Source organism: Balaenoptera musculus, chromosome 10 (assembly GCF_009873245.2).
Source record: "Balaenoptera musculus isolate JJ_BM4_2016_0621 chromosome 10, mBalMus1.pri.v3, whole genome shotgun sequence".
NCBI classification, from domain to species: Eukaryota; Metazoa; Chordata; class Mammalia; order Artiodactyla; family Balaenopteridae; genus Balaenoptera; species Balaenoptera musculus.
In genome coordinates, this window is record NC_045794.1 from 86,936,167 (window position 1) to 86,959,722 (window position 23,556).

Sequence of the window (23,556 nt, forward strand, 5' to 3'; positions counted from 1 at the left end):
CCGATAGAGTGGAGAAACTCACATCTGAAATAAAAGGGTTGGCTTCTCAAAGTCATGCTTGTCACCTCTAAGCCAAAGGGCCGTGATTTGTAATCACAGGGTGGATGGCACGCACAAGTTCTGGTCTTTTCTTAAATAATAGAAGTGTGAAAATGGTCGTCTGTTAGATTTGTTCCCTACCAAGCACCCCACGTGCAGCGTATTAATAAATACAATAAGAGTTAATATTTCTTAAGTGCTCCTTGTCTGTGTTCCAGTGGGTTGAGAGCTTTTCTTGCATTAGTCCCTTTAGTCCTCATGAGAGCTCTGTGAGCTTAGTACTCTTTTTATTCCCGTTTGAATGATATGGAAGCTGAGGTCTAGGGAGGTGAACTGTAAAGAGCCCAAGGCCACACAGTTGGGAGAACAGGGCCTGGAACCCCTGATGCAACAGCCCGAGGAGTCAGCCAGGGCAGGTACTATCAGGCCCATTTTACAGAGGGAGAAGACTGAGACATGGTCATGAAAAGGGTGTGGAAGAGAGTCGGGCCTGGAATCTGGGTGTTCTGGTTCTGGCGGAAGGTCCACTAGCCGTGGGGAAGGTGGTGGAACCACACACTCTACTTTGCCCAGACTTATTCAGGGATTCAAAGCCAAGGGCCTCCTTGAAGTTGGGAAAGAGCCCCTGGCAGCCTTCACTGGGGAGCAGTCCCCGTGGCCACACCCCTTTGGCTGATTCGAAAGCCCACGTAAGGGCTGCATCTGGTCCACCTACCCCCCCTGCTCAACCCTTTAATACACCCCAAGTGCCTCCAAATCACCTGGGACATTTTTTTTTTTTTTTTTTTTTAATAATTTCCTCCTCCTTTTAGCTACTTTTATTTTTATTTATTTATTTATTTTTGGTTGTGCTGGGTCTTCGGTTCGTGCGAGGGCTTTCTCTAGTTGCGGCAAGTGGGGGCCACTCTTCATCGCGGTGCGGGGACCGCTCTTCATCGCGGTGCGCGGGCCTTTCACTATCGCGGCCCCTCCCGTTGCGGGGCACAGGCTCCAGACGCGCAGGCTCAGCAGTTGTGGCTCACGGGCCCAGCCGCTCCGCGGCATGTGGGATCTTCCCAGACCAGGGCTCGAACCCGTGTCCCCTGCATTAGCAGGCAGATTCTCAACCACTGCGCCACCAGGGAAGCCCCCACCTGGGACATTTTTTAAAGGGCACATTCCTGGGCTTTGAGAGAGGCCTGTTGAATCAGGATCTTGGTCATGGGACCCTGGAATCTGCATTGACCTCCCCCCAGGCAGTCCTGAGGGGCGTTCAGGTTGGAGAACCGCTAGTCTAGGTCTCAGCACTGAGCCCTCTGGGAAGGGTGGAAATGGCTGTGGATTTACTCTAAGGCTCTAGGCATGATGCTGAAACAAATTTCGTGGTTACTTTGGCCAGGCGAGAGGCTATTATCCTCGGCCCCAGACGTTCCGGGGACAGGCTGGAAATAGCTTGCTGGCTGTTTCTATTTTGCATCAGTACGATTAGGTGTGTCGGGGGCTGCAGTCTAAGTCTTTTTTTTTTTTTTTTTTTTTTTTTTTTTGGTATCTTTAAAAAAAATTGTGGGGGCTTCCCTGGTGGCGCAGTGGTTGAGAATCTGCCTGCCAATGCAGGGGACAAGGGTTCGAGCCCTGGTCTGGGAAGATCCCACATGCCGCGGAGCGACTAGGCCCGTGAGCCACAATTGCTGAGCCTGCGCGACTGGAGCCTGTGCTCCGCAGCAGGAGAGGCTGCGATGGTGAGAGGCCCGCGCACCGCGATGAGGAGTGGCCCCCGCTTGCCACAACTAGAAGAAGGCCCTCGCACAGAAACGAAGACCCAACACAACCATAAATAAATAAATTAAAAAAAAAAAAAAAAAGAAATCGATTAAAAAAAAAATTGTGGTAAAATATACGTATCATAAAAGTGACCATTTTAACCATCTTCAGGTGTACGGTTCAGTGGCATGAAGTACATTCACATTGTTGGGCATGCAGCCCAATCCAGGGGGCTCCTTTTGGAACAGTCTAGGAGGGAAGGGCTGTGTACACATTAGGTGCTTAATAATTTCTTTCAGATGACAGTGGAGCAGCGGGGGTTATTGGGGTGATGGGGTAAATTCTTAAGCATTAAGTAAGCATCCCCGCTTCAGACTTTCTTGTGAGCCACTTAACCTCCGTCTGAGATGCTGGTGCAGGAGATGCTGGTGAGCTATGTTTAACGTTCAATTTCTATTTCTGGGCCAGGCAGGATGATGAGTTCATTGTCTGGTCAATGCCAAGGGCTGGTCGATGCCAAAGGCAACTTCCCCTGCCTCCCCCAGTTCCCCAGCAGAATAGAGGCTATCTCTGTAAAGAATCCAAGTTTCCCTCCTATGTGTGTGTCGCTAAGAGGCAACCCATGGTCACGACTGGGACTAGGGTTTCAAATGCTGCCGACTCAAGACTGATTGAGTTGAGAACCAAACAAATGGGCCTTTTTATATTTAAGAGGAGATTTTTTTTTTTTTTTTTTTTTTTTTTTTTTTTTTTACCGTGTGTCAACAAAAGATCTGTAGACCATCTTGTTATAAATTTCACACTGCTGACTTCATACGTATGAGAGCGCTCGCGACCCATTTACATTTTTTGGTGCATTTGGGTTCATTTCTGTGGTTACCACTCTGAGGAGGCCTACAAAAGCTGGCCTGTTCGGTGGTGGAGCGCGGTGCCAGTGGAATTTGGTGAGCCTCACAGCAGCGGAGGGGAGGGCGTTGGATCAGCACGTGGACTGAGTTACAGAAGGATTGAATTTTGCAGCTGGAAGGGATCTTCTATAGAGTAACCCCCCTGATTTAAAGATGAGGAAACTGAGACCCAGAGAAGGGGGTGGGTGCTTACCCAAGGTCACCCTGCTAGTGAGGAACCCAGCCCAACACGGGCCTCCTGGTCCCCAGCCCACTGACTTTCCACTGCATCAGACCTTTCTAGTTCTTGAACTCTGGCTTCCATTGACCGGTTGGCTTGCAATATTAAAAAAAAAAAACAAAACCTGAAGATAAGTTTTCCTGAATTGAGAAGTCTTTCCAAAATCATTTATAGATCATGTGCCTTCTCCATTTGCCTTTTCCTGTACTAGGGTAGAATCAATCTTTGCTCCTGGGCAGACGCTTCAGTTTCTTTCCTAAGATCTTTATCTTCCTGATTACGTTTTGGAACCCCCTGCCTCTGTTCTGATGAGAGCCCTGGGTGCCGTGGCTCTCTTTCCAGGATGGCAGCACAGCTGGTTTGAAAAGTGGAATATTGAGTCATCAGCTTTCTGGCGTGGCTTATCCTTTCCCAGAATTCTGAAGTCCCATCTGATGTTATTTAGTCACTGTCCTTTCAGTCTGGGAAATGATTCAGATATAAGCTACACAAAGAACTCAGCAGAGCCCTCTGTGATAGGGGTTCTCGAGGAGATGTGGAAAGCTGGCTCTATTGTTTGGACACCGACCATCGCTCGAGAGCCAGACCCCTCACATTCCCCAGTAAAAACTTCTAGGAAGATTCTGGGCTCTTGTGATGTATAATCGTCTCAGCTGCAAAATCAGATTAATTGATTGACTAAATATTGTGTTTATGGAGGACTTATTTTGTACTGACCCCACTCAAAGTAGGAGGTACAAAAAGGAATTTAACATGGTCTCTGACATAAGGAAGAAGCCATGAGTTGGTGCCCCGGTATCTCTTAAGGGGCTTTATTACATGCTTCTGTTTTCTTGTTAGCCTTAAAGAATCAGAGAAAGTTGCTAGAAGAACAACAAAGGGCACTATTGAGCCTTGAAGCTCAGTGAGGGCTGATCTATTCTCTTTCACCTCTGTGGTCCCAGGACAGTGTGTGGATGCTCAAAGAATATCTCTTTCCATGCACAACCCCTCCCCCGCCTTCTTAAAACAAACTTCCATAAAGGAGGCACCTTTTGTGCAGAGGGATAAGACTGAACCTGGGCCTGTATTACCTGGGTTTGAGTCTCTCTTCCACCACTGAGCTCTGTGCCCCTGAGCAAGTCACTTACGTCCCCGAGCCTCCGTTTCCTCATTGATAGAATGGAGACGCCATGATTCATCTTGGGACTGTGGGTGCATCACTGAAGCTCTCTGATCGGGGATTTCTCCTTTTTAAAACAAGAGGCAGTGAGGATGCGTGTGGAAGGCCACTGGAATAGGCAGACAGCTAAACAGGCATTCATTGTTATTCATCCCGTGTCAGGAATGGGCTGTTTTACTCTTTCATCTCCAGTGGAGTTTCAAGGGAATACTTCCATTCCAACACAGGTAACTTCTGATTGCCAGTGTGTTGGTGAATCCCCTGGGCTGCATCCCTGCCCACCCAGCCCCGATTCTGCTGCCGTGCTCACAAGACGCAAGGTCGTTTGAGTAACTTTTGAGGCCAAATGTAACTGGAGGTAAAATCTAAATGTTCAAGGATCCTGCTTAGCAGTCCCAGCCGACCAGAAGTGACATTTTGGATCACCTACTGCTTCTGAATGGCTTGGGTCACCACACCCTCAATTATCACCGGCAGTGATAATTGAGAGGCACATGGAATGGTTATTTACAAATGGTTATTTGTAATTGAAGACCACAGATAATGGTCACATAAGGTCAACCCTAAGTAATCAGTCCCTTTTATTTCTTCTTTTTTTTAAATTTTATTTATTTATTTATTTATGACTGCGTTGGGTCTTCATTGCTGTGCGCGGGCTTTCTCTAGTTGCATCGAGCAGGGGCTACTCTTTGTTGCGGTGCGCGGGCTTCTCATTGCAGTGGCTTGGCTTGTTGTGGAGTATGGGCTCTAGGGTGCGTGGGCTTCAGTAGTTGTAGCACGCGGGCTCAGTAGTTGTGGTTTGCGGACTCTACAGTGCAGGCTCAGTAGTTGTGGCGCACGGGCTTAGCTGCTCCGTGGCATGTGGGATCTTTCCGGACCAGGGCTCGAACCCGTGTCCCTTGCATTGGCAGGCGGATTCTTAACCACTGCGCCACCAGGGAAGCCCAGTCCCTTTTACTTCCGATAGACATTTGAAGAAAAGGCTTGAACATTGAATAAAACCATTTGCTTTTTGCTGTCACAGCCCTTCAGTTATTTCATTAAGGGATTGAAGCCAGAAATCATTTGTGACTTTTCCCCCATACATTATAGATTTTGGGGATAAAATATCTTTTGGGATTTCTGTTAACAAGAAGGAAGAGTCTAGGCTTAAGCAAGAGTATAAAAGAAAATTGAAACTAAAAATTGGTTTCTCGATTTGACTAAAGTTTCCAGTACAGTAAAGCCAAAAGCTTTGACTACATGCACGAGCCAGCATAGTAAAGGTCAGGATGTTAAAACAAAAAGTTTAATTACAAAAAAGTTTAATTACTTAAGTTTAAGTTCGACATTGGGCTGCCTGTTTCCAAATACCCTGAAGCTCAATTATGCTCATCATGAAAAGCATGTGTTGATGTTTATTGAGATCAGAAGGAAGTGAAAGGCCAAAGTGCTTCTGTTTCTATGGCCCTCCCACGTCTGTCCTGATTTCCCTCTCCGTGAAGTCACTCACCCGTGACCTTGGACATCCAGGAGCTTACTTCTCCCATCAGAACCTCTTAGAAGCAGGTGCTTCCTGCATCCTCACTCTTATGGACTTGTGTCCTGCTCCCAGGATGCTGACCTCCTTGACCTTCTGCTGGAGGAATAACCTCAGACTTGGTCAGATGGAGGACCACCTGGAAATCACCATGCTCTATTAATATTTTTGAGATATTAGTATTATATATCAATGTATGTATATATTCTAGTCATGTATATGTCAAGCATAACTGTGTCAAAGTTTATGGGAGAAAAGCTTGATAATTGAGAAAATTCGACCCCTATTTGTTTGCTTTTGATGTTGTGGTTTTTCAAACGTTTAGAAAGCTGGTTGTTATTTGATTTAGTGGCTTAACATTGGAGACGCTGTCTGGGATTTCTGGCCTCAAAAATTCTATCACCCTGAGGGCTAACATCTTTAGCCACTTTGCTCTACCCTCTGGCAGTGAAGTCCGGGCCGTTATTTGGAGGAGGGTTGGGTCTTATAATAAGGGGGTCTTTCTTGGTTCTGCTAAAGCCCACTACCCCGCTCTGCCCTGACACTCACAGGGTGTGGTGGCTTCCAGTGTTATTCAGGCCACTGGTGCAGGGACCTTGGCGTTGTGACGAATGGCTTGGGTACCGGGCTATCTCAGGGGGCTGCTTATCCTGGAGCTTCCTGCCTGCACCTGAGCGAGCCTTCTCTTTGGGGTCACCCTCAGAGGGTACAGGGCATTTTGATGCTGCAGCACTGTGTCGTTTGGACTTGAGGATATTTATCTTGGCTTGGAAAAGAAAGCATTAAGTTTGCAGTCAGGGGAGAGAGAGAAGGAGAGAGGAAGGGAGAAAGGCAGGGGGGGACACATTCCTTCCAGGGGTTTGGACTTTAAGATGAGGCGTGGGGATGGGGATAGGGATGAGGGGAGGCCCACAGGTCTGTGGAGGGAGTCAGGGATTGTCACCACCATCATCATCATCCTATCCTATCTTATCTAGTCGAAAAAGGCTATGATTGTAAGATGCCCCTCGATTTCAGAGAAGTTAAAAAACATGAAAATGACATGAATCATGGTTGGCAATGTTGGTGCTTTCATCTCACGTAATCCTCTTAATCTTAAAAGGCAAGTTCTCTCGTTCCCATCTTATCGGTGAGAAAACTGGGACACAGAACTTGCAGAAGATCACTCAGCTGGCTAGTGGAGGAGCTGAGATTGAAGGAGGTATTCTACCACCCTTAGGGCTAACATCTTTAGCCACTTTGCTCTACCCCCTGGCAATGAAGTCCGTGGTGTTTGAACACTTTGATGTCAACATTTTGACCCAGCTGTGTCAGACAGATATGTTAACTCCGTTCCATTACTTTTAGTAAGTAACTTAAATCTCACTGACATGTTTTCACGTTATTATTCTTAATAAGGGCTGGACCCAGGGTTGTGAAATGCTGCTTTCGGTGTGTTTCATGTCTGCTCTGCTCCTCCCCCTCTCCTACATCAGGTAGATCTCTGTTGATAACATTCAGATAATAAACACTTACCTGCTATACTAGTCTAGAGAATCTGTTAGTTACTGGCTGTGTGACTCTTTGCAGATACCTCTCTGCACTTGCTTCCTCGTCTGTAAAATAGGAATGATAACACTTAACGTTTCAGGATGGTAATGAGGAAGGGAAGGTTAAATAACGTTTACTGAAGTACCTGGCATTCGGCATGGTGTATAACAGGAACTGAAAATATGTTCAGCTTGTTCCTGTCCCCCTTCTCCCTGGGTCACTGGATAGTAGGTGGCCACAAGCCCTGAACCAGAAGCCTTTCTAACACACCTGGCCATGTCTCATACATGTAGACAAGCAAGTGGCTCTCACATCCCCTTGTAGCTGGAATCATTTGCAAACACCTTATTATTGTTTTACAGCTTTTTAATTTGCCTGCACAAATAGAGCCTGCCTGGCTGACTTTGAAGGAATTTTAATATCTAAACGCAGCCTGGACGTGTGTGCTGCACCCCAGGAGGGCATGCCTTCCTGCTTATCATGCCAGCAAGGATCTCGTGCATGACTTCCTTACTTTTCGGAGAAAGATGGGACTCTGTCTCTCCATATTGTCAGAAAGTTTTTTTTTTGTTTGAAAAAAAAAAAGTCTCAAAATGGGGAACATCTTCTTGGGGAAAATCGCTACGGTAGCTCAAGTCCTTTCTTGCCCCTCCTTGGGTTCATTCCCATCCCATTGCATGTCTTCGGAGGGACTGTGGAGTGAGGTTCAGCCTTGCATCTTGGATTCCCTAAGAGGGAGGGAGGGAGGGAGATGGGAAGTGTGGGAGTGTGTAATAGGATACAGCTGCAGTGGTCTTTTCCCTCTGACCATATTTCAAGAAGAATAACATTTGAAGCACAGTCTAGCTTCCCCCAAAGGCCACATGTGCCTTTTCTGCCCCCATCCTGAGCCTCCCCTTCACTCATTTTTGGGTCTTCTCCTGCACCTGCCTCATCCCTCCACTACTTGGTGGTGGCAACATAAATTACACTTCAGCAACTTATGGCCCTGAGACATCCAAAAATTAAGTGCTCTCATTTTTCAAAGTTCTATTGGGGAAGACTGTCCACATCAGTGGCTGCAGATAATTTTGGTGTCCTCTTTGAGAAAATTCCAGCTTTTTGTTTGGAATGTCTCTGGCTTTCCAGTAGCACCTTTAACACTGAGAGCTGATCTGGATCTAGTATTATATTGAAGCCATCATTTTTAAGTGGGAAAAATGATATACAACATAGAAGAAAGGCACGAGGCACTCTGACAATTGTTTTCATTTTTATATGTGTGTACATTTACCTAGCCAAGATCCTGATCCTCATAATATTATGAATTCTGCTGCTTTCACTTCAGCCTCTTTTCCATATCTTCATTATTGCTTTTAATAACAGTATCGTTTTTTTGAGTAGTGAATATACTGTGACTTGTTAATGATGTACCTAAGTGAACTATGATTTATGAAATTATTCCTCTGATCTTGGACGTCTTAGAGTGTTTACAGTTTTTTCCCATCAGAAGGGAAATATTATAGTAAACATCTTTGTGCATAAACCTGTTAGCTTCTGTTGAATTGTTCCCTTGGTGTAATTTCCCAAGAGGGAAATTGCTGGAGTTGAAGGCAGTAAACATCTTCACAGTTCCAGTGATGTAGCGCATATGGGGATATTTTTAAAATCAGTGTTCTCTCTGCTAGCGTCTTGTGCCAGAAACATGTCAGAAGAAAATAATACAAGTGAACAATTAAAAAGATAATTTCCATCTTCAACTCATCTAGACATATGGAAATGAAAATGCGGGTTTGCGTAGATGGGTGGCTGGCTGCCTTGGAAGGCTCCAGCTCTTTATTACTGTGACTGTGTCTTTCACTGTGGGAGACAATCTCTAGCTGTCTTGTGCTTCTGGAGAAAAGGTGTGCACGCTGTCTGTTCAACACCCCCGCTTCAGCATCCTGAACCTGCCTTACGCTCATTTGGAGCGGAATGGTTAGACCTCCATCATACGTCACCAACTGTGACGAGAGTTCCTCTCCCATTCGTGAAATAACCTAGTGTCCACAGATTAATATGTGTATATCATGTGTACAGCAGTGAGATTTTGGGTTGGAATAGACGAGGATTTTGAGGTGCTCTTTTGGGAGAGAGAAAAAGAAGGTACTGGACGTCAGGAATGGTTAGCTAATTATAGCTTATTGAGGACTTATCTCAGACCAGGTGCTGTTCCAAACACTTGACATGGATGAATTTATTTAGTCCTCATATCATCCCTACTAAGTAGGCATATCATTATCCCCATTTCACAGATGGGGTAACTGAGGCCAAGAGGTTATCTTGTCAGGGTCACACAGGACATGAACCCACGTGTATTCATTTCCTAGAGCTGCCATAACAGAAGGACCGCTGTGTGCGTCTGTCTGTGTCCTCCCTTCTTATAAGGACCAGTCATTGGATTTAGGACCCACTCTAATCCAGGACAACCTCTCTTAATTTAATAACGTCTGCAAAGACCCTATTTCTAAATAAGATTCCATTCTGAGGTTCTGAGGGGGACAGTATTCAGCCTACGACACTATGGGCAGGGTGGAGAAAAGGGAAAGAAAGCAGGAGCCCAGGCAGGAACAAGGTTTGACCAGGTGGCCCTGAGAGAGACACAGGATGGGCGAGAATCCCCTTGGGCCTTTGAAGAGGCTGTGTGGCCGGGAGCGAGTGGAGGAACCCTGTGCAAGAGATGGGGGTGCCCGGCACAGCCCGGCTGTATCAGCGTGAAATGATCCTGCCCGGAGCCAGCTAGCTTTGTGGGGATGGCTTTAAGGAGTAGGTTTGGGGTTAATGCCCTGCCATGCTTGAGTAGCTTGAGGAAGGGTTACCTAGAATAGTTCCCTTCTCAAGCAGCCGAGTTATTCATTACACCGTGTCTCTGAAGCTGTGGGGGAAGCCCAGAGGCAGACATAAATGTCTCCAGTCGTAAAATCAGACTTGGAGCACCAGCCACAGGGAAGAAAGTATTTTGGCATATTATCCGCGTCACTGCAAAATAAATTCATAAGCATTCCAAGAAAACCGCAGGGGAGAATGTAGAAATTCTCCAGCAGGCAAGGAAAGGTAAATGAAAATTAACTGTACCATGCCCATTAATTATTCCTTCCAGGTGTGTAGAATGTAATTAATATGATGCGGACCGCCGTGCTGTCTCTCTTGTTTTATTTAGGTGACCATAAAAGGTAATTTATAAGGGCTTTCCTAGGTTAACTGCCAATTTAAGTCCTTGGACTGTGTTTTTCCACAGGCTCTTAGGTTTCTCAACAGTAAAATTCATCCACCGCTGTAGGGGCTTTCAGGAATGTGTGGTGAGGTTTGGGTTGGGGGCTGCTCCTCTTCACCTGAGATGCTCAGTGTCTCCACCCTGAGACCAGCCCGAAGGTGCCAATTCCTGTTAATCCTCTGTTAATGTGAGCGTTTTCATGTCACTGAGTGTGACAGTCGTGTACAAGAGAAGCTTTTAAAGAACTTTAAGTTATAAATCTAGCAAGCTAGCCTTTAAGTTAAGAATCTTACTCTGCAACTCATAAATCTAGTAAATTTTAAGTTACATTTAGGATAGCCTCTGATTAATCATTGACCCTTGGACAAACTTCACCTTCTTTTAACGTTTTAAATTGCACTTAAAATCTCATATACTTAATGTCCTTTTTGAGTACTTCAGATGTCTGATTAACAAACAAATACTTAAATAATATAAATCTAATACCTCAATGATAAACATTAAGTTTCTTAAATGCTCCAAATGTTATATGTAAACGTAGAAGATTTCAACTTAAAATCTCAAGTCAAATAAATTGTTCAATTAAATCCTTCATATTGGTAAGGCAGGGTAACTCCTCCTACTTGAGTAGGTCAAAATCTTAAAAATATTAATCGTATGGGTTTTCTTCTTAAACATTTCTGTACTTATTTAAAATAATAGCCTTATTGAGATATAATTTACATATAAAATTCACTTACTTTAAGTGTAGAAGTCAGTGAATTTTAGTATGTTTGCAGAGTTCTACAACCATCACCACAATCTAATTTTAGAACATTTCCATCACCCTAAAAAGAACTTTTGCATCTATTTACTGTTCCTTGCCTCCCTACGCCCGGCCTTACACAACCACTAGCCTACTTTCTGTGTCTTTATATTTGCCTGTTTTGGACTTTTTTGGTACTTAATTTGAAATCATGCTGGGTTTTTAAGGAAGCAATTTTGATGTCTCAAACAATTTTGGGGTCACCTCCAGCAATTTTTGGGGTTACTGCCTCCGTGGCTGGAAGTGTCTTTGTGAGCCGACCCCCGGCTGGGGAGCTGAGCTCTGCCTCCGAGTGGGCGCTCTTGTAACCCTTGACCCAGACTCAAGTCACTTACTGCCTGATTCAAATGTCTCCCCACGGAAGACCAAACCCCACCTGGGGGCTTCATTCCATTCTGATTCCCTGCCCGCCCACTGGGCTCACTGCTCTAAGACCCAGTGAAAGTGGCAGCTGACTGCAGACCGTGGTGTCTCGCGCCAAGGCCACGGTTCTGAGGTCACGCCCGGCGAGCCACGCTCCTGTGACCGCCTAACGTCCTCACATCCCACTCATAGGCCACCAGTCACGGCACTCACCGAGCAGCCTCTTGGCCTATCTCGGGTTCACACTCCATGTCCCAGTGAGACAGCTTAGAAAGCAAAACCCCGGCAGGGACTCAACCAGATATTTGTACCTCCACGTTCATAGCAGCATTATTCACAGCAGCCAAAAGGCGGAGGCAACCCAGGTGTTCATCAGTGGCTGGATGGCTAAACAAAAATGTGGATATACATACGGTGGAATTTCATTCAGCCTTAGAGGGAGATTCTGACGTGCTACACCGTGGAAGAACCTTGAAGACATTACGCTAAGTGACATAAGCCAGACACATAAAGGACAAATACTGTTTGATTCCACTTATATGAAGTCCGTAGAGGAGTCAAACTCATAAAGACAGAAGGTACCATAGAATGGTGGTTGCTAGAGGAGAGGTGATAAGCGGGCAGGTGGGTCACGTGGGGCCTCCTGGGCCATAGAAAGGACTCTGGATTTTGTTCTAAGATGGTGGGAAGACTTCGGAGCAGAGAGGATGTTGTGAACTGGTTTATATTTTGAGAAGGTTATTCTGGCTGCTGATAGGGAGTAGGGTAGGGAGGCCAAGATGGCAGCAGGGAGACCAGTTAAGAGGACTTCGTCCTAGCCCCAGGGGCGGTGATGATGGCTCGGACCAGGTGTTAGGGACCAAGATGAGCTGATGGGGGGAGGGGGTGATGGCAGGTAAGGCACAGGAATTAAGAATGACTCCTGGCTGTTGAGTCTGCCCAGCTAGGTGCATAGTGGTGGTGTTTACCACAATGGGGAACATCGGGGAGAGGGACGTTTTAGGGGTGGAAGTCATGAGTTCTCCTTATCAGTGTTTATTGTGTTCAGCAACCCCAAGTTGAACCTAAACGAGCACTCTTATCCCTGACCTGATTCTTTCAAGATGTCTAAGTTGGGGAGTTTTAAACCGTGTCTCACGACCCATCGGTAGGTTGTAAAATCAATTTAATGAGTTGTACTAATATTAAAGAAAAATAGAAGAGAATAGAAAATATCAGAGCATCACGTGTAAACTGGGTTCAAAAGGAGAAAGGGACGAGGAACAGGAGTCAGGAGACCCTTGTTCTGGCCGTACCTCTGCCTCTAACGAGCCATGGGGCCTGGAGTGAGTCCCTTATGGCCCTGTGTCCATTGCCTCACCTGTGAAATGGGGCTGGGGTGAGGAGGGCTCCACTGGATTCACCCCATCCTCCCCCCTTTTCTCTCCTTCGACTCTTCCATGCTCTCTCAGTAGGCGGACCACAAACCGTACTGGCCAGAAAGGTCATTATTGAGCTTTGCTTCCTGCCATGTCTGTTGTTCAGTCAGAACCAATTCTGAGGGTGCTTTTCCCCAGCTGTACATACCCAGGCCCTTCACTGGTGTGGGGGTCATAGCACCAGCTGGTCTCTAAAGACCCTGCTTGTCCTAGATGTGCCTCTGTCTGTACTAACCTATCTGGTCGACAGCTGGCTGCACTTGGGCAGGGACCTTGTGCTTTTTGGAAGTTGGCACAACCCTCTGCTCTGGGCACGTTTTCACAGAAGGGCCAGGATCATCTAAAAGAGGGGGTGGTTTGATTGCCATGGATTTTGGTGAGTGTATGTGATAGCTGAGTTCTTCTCCCGGCAGGTAAGTGTTGTAATGTATACAGTATATTCTTCAAAGCCGAGTGTCAGAGTCCCTCAGTGGAAGGTTTCTATGTAGTAAATCTCCTGGCTTTTAGATGAAGCTGTGTTCTTTCTCTTCTTGTGTTATACCAAGCGCATTCACCTAATTCTTAGATTTGCACCCTTGACCTTCATCTCCGGAAAGTTTAATTCATTTTAGTTCTACAGCCACAGGTTAGACATCAGGAGCTTTGAGGAGCTTACAGTGAGTAGGAGGGAAGATTGACATGGGAATTAGCTATAGTAAGGGTTCAGATTAGTCCCAAGTCAAAACCCCAGATCCCTCATTATTCTAACTGCTTGTAGGGTGTCCAATAAGGAGAAGCAGATCTGGAGATGTTTTTGAATGGCTCTGGGATGTCCCTGTTGGAGGGACTGTGAGAAGGAAGGAATAGGAAGTTGGAAAATTGAAGTTTATTAATTAGGTATTAATGGCAGCTTAGGCTGAACCCGGCTCCCACCTCAGTGTTTGGGGCTCCTGAAAAGTCACCTGTGAACACAAGTGTGCTGAGTGTCTATAAAACACCTGAAGGTCCTGGTTAGCTGGAGAACACCGGGTCAATATTCAGGACTGCCTTTTTGCCTGGCCTCTTCCTGTCCTGAACGTCTGTGAGCTGTAACGTGTCTCATTTCAGAGGAGTAGGGGAAGCCTGCGGGGTTTGGATCCCAACTGAGCTACTCACTAGCTGTGTCATCTGGTAAATTCTTCAATCTCTCTGAGCCTCAGTTTCCTGGTCGTCAAAATGGATGTGATTCCACCTACCTCCAGGGTGGTTGTGAGGAGTAAAGGAGAGACAGTAAGACAGGCTAACGTTTATGGAGTGAGTGCTTGTCGAACTCATTTCAGGCACACGACAGATCCACGAGAACACATCATTCATTTTGCTTTATGTTTTTGTTTGTTTGTTTGTTTGTTTTAACCTCTTTGACTAAGAAGGCCAATGAAAGAATGTTGAGGAAGTTTGCTAGGAAAGAACATGCCAACTTCTTTTCTTTGTTCTTCTGTTATTAGTAAGTGGATTGGCCTGATACCTTTTAGCTGAAAAAAATCTCTTTGGTGAAACCCTCAGGTCACTTGACCTGTTGGTTTATTTTCATTCATTTGACACAAATGTGTGAGTATCTACTATGCACTAAGCACTCCCTTAGAGGGGAATAGAGAGGGGCAAATGAGGTAGCGTGGGGCTTGGCCGCCAGGGACCCGAGTTGGAGGGGACCAGCTAGCCTAGGGGAGGGCAAGCCTGGCCCTGCTCTCCCAGCCCTGCTGTGGGACCCTTGGCCATTCTGTGCCCTCCTGGGGCCCAGTTTTTTCCTCTGAAAATGAACAGGGGTGGTCAGATGGGGCTAAGAACCCCTCAGTCTCTAAACATGAGTTTTGATTTTTTTTTTTTTAATTTTTATTGGAGTATAGTTGGTTTACAATGTTGTGTTAGTTTCAGGTGTACAACAAAGTGAATCAGTTACACATATACATATATCCACTCTTTTTTAGATTCTTTTCCCATATCGGCCATTACAGAGTATTGAGTAAAGTTCCCTGTGCTATACAGTAGGTTCTTATTAGTTTTTTATTTTGTACATAGTAGTGTGTATATGTCAGTCCCAGTCTTCCAATTTATCTCTCCCTCCCCCTTACCCCCAGTAACCATAAGTTTGTTTTCTACATCTGTGTCTCTATTTCTGTTTTGTAGATAAGTTCACTTGTACCCTTTTTTTAGATTCCACATATAAGCGGTATTGTATGATATTTGTCTTTCTGTGTCTGACTTACTTCACTCAGTATGACAATCTCTAGGTCCATCCATGTTGCTGCAAATGGCATTATTTCATTCTTTTTTATGGCTGAGTAATATTCCATTGTTTATTATGTACCACATCTTCTTTATCCACTCTTCTGTCAATGGACATTTAGGTTGCTTCCGTGTCCTGGCTGTTGTAAATAGTGCTGCAATGAACATTGGGGTGCATGTATCTTTTCGAATTATGGTTTTCTCTGGATATAGGCCCAGGAGTGGGGTTGCTGGAGAGTTTTGATTCTTAATTCTTTGCAGACAATGAATGCTGAGGTCTGGGCCCATGGGTTCAAAGTGGCTCAGAGTCCTTGAGATAAAACTACATCACACAGACCTGCAGATTCCTCCTGAGCATTTAAAAAAATTTTAGCAGACCGTACCATAGTGTTTACAGGGTCTTGCTTACCTCTCTTTACCTCTCGGAGAACTCCTTAGGCTGGAGCCAGTTCTGAGCCAGAGTGTGATGTAGAATAGCCCTTGGAGCTTCATTGCTCTCCCACCCCTCCCCGCCCTTCCCTTTATTTTGCTCTCTCCTCCTCTGTTCTCCAGTTTGGAGTATTCCTTCCAGAGATCCAGCCACAAACCACATTCAAGTTCTAGTGTGAGCGAGTGCCTCAAAGGGGGTTTCTTCCTTTGCATTTTAAAAGGAGAGTGGTGGTCCCAAGGTCGATGCTGAACTCCGAAGGATGTGAGTTAATCCCTGAAGGCGAGGTTCACGTGTGCATCTGGTACAAGGTTGGCTTCTTCCCGCTGTGGGATTTCCTAACCTGATTCCCCCCAGTGGAATTTCAGGCCAGAGCCCTTGGGCGACTGGAATGAGAGGGTTTTGTTCTGAGAGCTTGCCCCTGAGGCCCGTGCTGGAGACCCCCCAGCTCTGCTTCCATATAGGGCTTTTTGGGGGGAGAGGGTCCCCATTTATAATAATGATGATTTTTACTATTACTATTATTTGTAGAAGGTATTTTCCACTTGAAAAACCTTTTCATCCCAACCTTTGGTAGTGGGTTGTAAACTGGGAAGAAATTGATGGAACACCTGTTTCACAGCCAAGTACTGCTTTTCCTTTCCCAGCCTCTCCTGGCCACATACTCTTCTCTCCCTCCTTCCCTCAATCCTGCTTAACCTCCACTCGGGTCCTCTGTTCCTCCACCCTTGCCCCTTATACCCAGGTCTTCTCTAGGGCTTTTTTAACCTGAGGTTCTCCAGGGAGACCTCCTGCTGTCCTGTGCTTAGAAATTAGGAACTTTGAGTCAGAAGGGACTCAGACATCTTCTGGTTTGACCTCGTCACCTGACCAAGGAGAAATCTGAGGCCCAGGGAGACCGTGTTCAAAGGGAGACGCTTCGTGTAGTGGCAGAGCTAGGAGATCAGGCCTCTGACTTTTCCCATGGACGGTTCTGGGTGCCAGGTCCCAGGTAATTTTACGTTTTCATTTAATTCCCACAACCACCCTAAGATTTAGGCATTATTGCTGCATTTTAACACTGAGTTTCAGAGATGAGGACATTGACCCAGGGTCCCAAGACTAACCTAGAACTTGAATCCGGTTCCGGTGGACTCCAGCGCCTGAACCTTCTCATTCCACAGGGTGCAGCTGGGTGACCATCTCATCCCGGTGTGCCTTTGGCACAGTGACGTCTGAAGCGGATGGGGGAGAGCTGTGATGTAGGGCCTTTCAGGGCGAGCTGTGGGTCCCACAGCTGAAAGCAGCATAGCCCGTCCTGACGGAATTGGCTCCCTCTCGGGGAGTCGGGTATCGCTTGCCCTTCTCCTGACTTGATGAGATTGACTCAGACACTGCCCCATTCCAACGCCCTTTTGACAGATGGGCTGGACCGTACTGGACCAGGGCACCAGCACGAATTGGTGCATTGGGAGAAAACACCTCTGTAACTGCATCACTGCTGTGCGCTTAGAGCGTACAGTGACAGAGGAAGCATGCCCAGGCTGTTAGCAAATGAAGGGATTTGAAAAGTGTCCGGAGTCCGCTGGGTGTTAGGGCTGTTTGGCCAGCGGGAGGAGTGGAGACCCATCTGGACTTGGGTGATTTAGTACAGAAGTGCCTCACCTCAAATCTTGAGGGAAGTGAGAGCACTGATTTTTGTGGTGGGAGCTCTAAGTGTAAATACATCTTTGCCTGCCTTTAGCGATAGCATGATAAGGTGATGAAGACCTCCGGTTCCGGAAACAACCTAGGTTTGAATTTACTACCTGCTCTGCCATTTGCTGGCTGTGTGACCTCGGGCAAGTTACGTAATCTCTCTGGGCTTCTGTTTCCTCAACAGTCAAATGGGAATAAATGCTATTATTCAGTATTTCTAACTTATAGGGTTTTGATGAGAATTAAATGAAGCAATGTAAAAAAAAGGCTTCGCCTCGAGTCAGGCATCAGGTACTTGGTAAATTCTCGATAAATGCTAGTTCTCATGATTATTATTATTAGCTAGTGCTGTATTTTATAAGACCTGAGTTCCAGCCCAGGCTCTGCCGCTGGCTGCTCTGGGGACCTTGGCAAATGCTTCAGCTCTCTGAGTTTCTTCTGTGAATTGAAGGAGCTGGACTGTAATCCAGCTGAGAATTCCGGTGCAGCAAAAGCAAGTTTCCACCCCGGATCCCACAGCGTTTTAGTTTTATGTCTTTAGACCCGAATTAACTGCACGGGCAGGGTCACAGGAAACCACTCAGGGAATGAGACGGGCTTCCCTCCTTTGTCACTCGGTAGCCTTCTGTCACCTGTTCTCAGCTGACTGGGAGTGGAGCGTCCACTTACGAGCATTCTCTTCATCATAGCGTGAAGCGGCAAGCGTGGGTGGCTTGGTTTTAATTTTAGCTTCATTCATGTATGTTGGAAAAGTGACGGTTCCTGACGTACAATGATCTGACCTACGATTTTTTAACTTTACGATGGCGTGAAATCGATACATATTCAGTGGAAACTGTACTTTGAATTTTGATCTTTTCCCCAGGCTAGGATATGTGATCTGATCCTCTCTGGGGCTGCTGGAGCTGCGGGGGCCCACAGACCCTGGTGAGCACGCGATCACCAGGATAAACAACCGATACGCTCATAGCCATCCTGCACCCAGACAGCCGCTCCGTTTTTCACTTTCAGTACCGTATTCAATAAATTACATGAGCTATTCAACACTTGATTATGAAATAGGCTTTGTGTTAGATGATTTTTCCCAACTGTAGGCTAATGTAAGTGTTCTGAGCATGTTTTAAGTACGCTAGGCTAAGCCATGCTGTTTGGTAGCTTAGGTGTATTAAGTGCATTTTCAGCTTAACAGTATTTTCAACTTACGATGGGTTTATTGAGACGTAATCTCATCCTAAGTCAAGGAAGATCTGTATACCCAACTGTTTCTGGGTCCAAGAAATCATACTGTGAATTGAACCTATTAGATTCTTATAAAATGGTCTTGCATTTCATTGATTTGAGTTTAGAAAGGAGAAAACAAGTGCTGTAGCTAAATAAAACTTGTGGTGGCAGGTGGGCAGTGGAAGGCCACCGTTAAATGTCCTCAGGGACTCCTTTCTTAGGGCTTTTGATCGTCAGACCTTTCATTTTCAAAGGAAAAAAATAACAGCAGCCTGTTGATACTGGCAGTTTCCTTTTTACATAGCAGGAAACAATCTGTCTGATGAGTGTAAAGGAAGCCTTAAATCCTAGATCATTCATGAACCTCTTTGAGTACCTACTGTGTGCCAAGCATCAGAGAAACAACATGGATAAGATGGAGAGGGTTTTTACCCCCCCTTACTTAACATCTGGCATATCCTAGGTGCTTAATAAAAATTTCAGTAAGAAAATGAATATGGGCAATAACTGTTAGTTAATAGTTTGGCTGTCACATCGCATCATTTTGATGACTCGTATAACACTGGGTTACATTTTAAATCACCTGTCCTAGAAGCGGTCAGCCAACCAGGTCTGGGGCCAGGAAGAAACTATTGAGATGGTGGACTTGACACCTGCCGTTGGTCCAGCATAGCAGCCGAGAGCATGGGCTGCCTATGTCAGAATCATGTCTTCATCTCTTCCTAGTCACGAGACCTAGGCGAGTTCCCTAACCTTACTGTGCCGCAGTGTTCCCATCTGTAAAGTGGGGACAGTAGTGGGCCCACCCCATAGGGTTGTTATGTGGATTAAATGTGTGCTCTGCTTGGTGCACTGTGGGTGCCCTCCAAATGTTAGCTGCCACCCTCTGCGTGTGGTGGTCACTCGACCTCCTGTGATGCATTAGGCACACAGGATAAATAAACCCATGTGCGTGATCGCTGGCCCTTCCTTTGCCTCCCAGGCCCTAGCAAGTAGGTCCTCACTGCTATCATTTGGGTATGAAAGAGCTCAGTCATCAGGTTGGAGTCTCAGCTTGGCAACTTTCTCCCTGCATGGCCTTGACCTTGGTCAAGTTCCTGAGGTTAAGGGAGGCTCAGAGAGGTTATCTGGAAAATACAGGTACTTCCTTTACTGTGTGAAGGATTATGCTGAGCCAAGTGCCCGGCACACAAGGCATACTCCATAAGTGGTGGGATTGTTATCAGCCCCATAAAAAGCACCCAAGGACCTGGCTTTTGTGGCCTGGGGTGCCGGAGCTGGTTCGTGGGGCACCCACTGAAGTCACGGGCTAGGCCTGCAGGAGTCCCCGAGGGCGGCCGGCCCTGGGAAAGGGCGCACACGGTCAAAGCATTTTAAAGGCCTTGTTGTAGAAAAACCAATTAAATAATACTGCCCCCCATAAAAGCTGACTTTTAATGGGTTCTGTGGTGGGGTTTTCTGCGTGGCGGTCTCGTAGCCATAGGTCTTGGGGAGACTGTCTGCCTCTATGGGGAGAGTTTAATCTTGCACGGTGTGGTCATAATTTTACAAGTTTTACGGCTGTTTTGTCTCCCCTGAAGTGTTGCTGTGTCCTTGTGCACTGAGGGCAACCTGCGTGCAGTTAACAGTTTACCTCGTTTTGGGTGGAAATGAAAAATGAAGTAATAAATTAAAAAAAAACACAACGTGGATTTTTCCCCTCTTGTGGAGACACCCGTGGAAGAACAAAGAACCAGTGTCTTCCCGGACCACTTACTCAGATTCTAATGGCTTTTATGTGTAGACATTTGCCCACAGGATCCCCTCCTCCCCAGAGAGGGCTGCAGGGCACGTCGGGTGTGTTTGGGGCTTGTACTGCCTACCCCAGGGCAGGGGTCAGCAAACGACAGCCCAGGGGCCACATCCAGCCCACCGCCTGTTTTTGTGAAATGATTGGGAAAAGAAAAATATCCAAAGAAGATTTCCTGACACGTAAGAATTACATGGACTTCAGCTTTCAGTGCCAGAAATGGAGCTGTATTGGCACATAATCCCGCCTGTTTGTTTGTGTGTTGTCTGGAGCTGCTTCTGCCCTGCCCCAGCTGAGCTGAGAAGTTTCCATATACTGTGTGGTGCAAAGCCAAATACTCCCTTGCCCTTTATGGAAAAGGTTGGCTGACCCTGCTCTAGGAGGCAAAGGAAGTGAGAGAAAACAGCTTCAAGTTCCTTGGAATTGATGATTTATTCTCAGGGTTTCCATGGGGCTCAAAGTGACGAGTCAAAGGAGAATAGCATGAGAAGGAGTCAGTTCTCCTGGAGACCTTCCAGAGGAATTGGCTGCTTGTGGAGATGGCTCTCCTCGCTATTCTGACCTCAGGTTGTCTTCTGAGCAGAGGGGCCTGAGTTATTCCCCTCCGGCCAGCCCTCCCCATCTGCCTGGCTTTCCTGTAAGACTCCCGAAGCCCGGCTTGAGGTCTGGTAACTTCTCATCAGCTCCCTTGATGGTTCGAGAATAAAGAAGTTTCCACCTTCCCTCCCAGGAGGCAAGCGCTTTTTGTCATAAGTTCTGTGCAGACCTAGTTGATGATCTCCAGTAGCTTCAGAAATTTGTAACAGACACTTTTTGGCCAGCCCCAGGCTTAAGCATTCTGCATATAGTAGTAACTCATTTAATCCTCACAACCAACGCAGGGAGTGAGGTCTTCTTCTCACCCCCATTTTACAGAGGAAGAAACAGGCACAGAAAGGTTAGGTATCTTGCTTAAGGTCACACAGCAGGTGTGAGGTAGAGCCAGGATCCAAACCCAGGCTGTCTGCTCAGGAGTGTCCTGCCTACTGCCACTACACTGGGGGGATTCTTTAGGCCTGTGAAAGGATCTGCTTTCCTTGTCCCCAACCCCCCCCCACCCCTACAATGTCATTCCACAGGAAAACGGCCTCTATATGAGAAGGAAGCACTCGTTGCTTCGTTAATTCATCCCTCCCTCCCTCCTCCTTCTCCCTCCCTCCCTTCAACAAATAATTGTCAGGCGGGTGACTATGTATTAAACTCTGTGCAAGGGGCTTCACGAGTGAGGGTGTTTTGTGAACAAGAGGAATGACAAAAGAATCTTTTTTCCTTTGAAAAACATTTCTTGGTATCCTCAAAGCTGTTGGGTTTTTGAGAAGTTCACTTAATTCCTCCTCTTTTATTCATTGTAAGTGCTCATCCTTACAATGAGAGCCATAAACCGTAAATCTCATCCAGAACCATAAACCCGCATCCTTTCTGCCTCAAGCTGATATCGTCATTAACAATAACCTAATGTACAAGAGGCTTTGGGGAGGCTGGCCCTCTGACTTACCCTGTGGGAAGAGCCCGCCTGGGGAAGGCCCTGCGCCATTCTCCCCCTCGACACCCCGGAAGAGGGCTCCCACAGGGGTGAACTCACCACCCAGCTCGGGAACCAGGAATAAGAGGTCATAACTGATTGTGGAGGGAGAAGGCTGCCGAATTTTAAAAATAGCACCAAGTCTGGCGTTGGTAGAACTCGCTCTCTTGGGACAACCGTTACAATGTCGTCTGCAAAAATTCAGTATTTTAGATGCCTGTCTTGTTTTCTGAAGGATTTGCTGGGCAGAATTTTCAGCATTATTTATGTCCTTCTGGGTGTGGACAAGCCTGAAGGCCAGGGAAGACCCATGGGCCCCCACGGCACCAGGCAAAGGATCAGCTCAGCCGGAAGCCTGTTCTCTCTCTTCCTTCCCCAACTGTTTCTTCTTCCCTCCTCTGTGCCCTTTTCTTGGTCAGACAGCAAACGTTTGTTGCTCATTTCTGATGAGCCTTCACTTTCTCTCCTCAGTCATGCGGAGGAACCCCTTCGGTGTGGACATCTGCTGCCGGAAGGGGTCCCGAAGCCCCCTGCAGGAACTCTACAACCCGACCCAGGTAAGCCCTGGAAACGTCCTTGCTTCTCGGCTTGGTCTCCATGTGTCCATTTTTTGGGGGGAGGAGAGGGATTGAAAGACTCCCAAATTCTGGTCTTTGGGGATTTGAAACTTCCCTCCACTGCCTGGCATTTTACCTTCAGTGGTTGCTTTCTTGGTCACCCTTTTGCTATAGTATGGCTCTGAAATTCTAGTGAGAGGTATTTAGAATGAGAGGAACAGCTTGGTAGAGTGCGGGGCTGAGCTTTCAGACCTGCCCAGGTTTTGGATCCCTGAGAGCCATACAGTTGCAGGTGCCAGCAAGGGGACTCTGAAGTTGCAGAGCCTGCCAGGCTGTGCGGTCTCCCCCTTGACACCCCCAAAGAAGGCTCACATGGGGGTGAACTCACCACCCAGCTCCCACATCTGGTTTTTAGAGCCCAACGATGTCCCCAAGAGTTGCACCTCACTGCGTCAGTTTGACAAGACTCCCTTGGGTGGGGAGACTTTTTGCTTAAGTGACTGTCACAGTAAGTTGGACTTGATTATGAAAAGAGTTCCTCTCTGAGCAAAATAAGCTCCAACCAAGGCAAAGTGCCCTCCATGGAAAGCTAGGAGCAAAGGGAGGAGGCCTGGTTGCCACGGTGATGGCCTTGTTGGTGTGTGTGGGTCTTGACGTGGGGACTCCAAGGCTGGTCCTTTTGCGGGAACATGAGTTAGCTTGTGATGCCAAGAACTGGTGAATGAACAACTAGTGGCCCATTAGCTGACCTTAGACAGCTGGTGAGAAAGGGGGGAAAATGTACTGCTTTGGCTGTAATCTTTGAGGTTTATTTTGTATCAAATTCTTGATTTAGTATTTCTGGGGACCAAGGTGCTTGTTAGAGGAAGAAGCTGCTTGGTTCCCCAAAAGTGATGAATTCCCAGAAGTCTTGCAAAGGGATGAGCCTGAGAACTTTCTGATTCCACATCTCTATCTTGTCTTTCACCCGTACTCCCGTCTGGAAAAATGGACTCCTGAGTTTGTGCAAAATGGGTGGCCTAACCGTGTTAGTTCACTCCCCTATCAGCTCACTGCTTTGGAGCTCAGTGTGATGAGGACAGATTCGCCAGGTAATTGCAAACTCAGATTGCCTGAGGCCTCCTTTACTGGGTTCTCTGGTGACGCA

At 46.7% G+C, this 23,556-nt stretch overlaps 1 protein-coding gene across 1 annotated transcript in view; it reads left to right on the plus strand.

The window, feature by feature from the left end:
• Positions 1 to 23,556, plus strand: part of CHST11 (carbohydrate sulfotransferase 11) — a 278,360-nt gene that overhangs the window by 109,701 nt on the left and 145,103 nt on the right. The window contains exon 2 of the mRNA XM_036864684.1: positions 22,324 to 22,409. Coding sequence (XP_036720579.1) covers positions 22,324 to 22,409 — 86 coding nt within the window. The remainder of the gene's footprint in view (positions 1 to 22,323; positions 22,410 to 23,556) is intronic.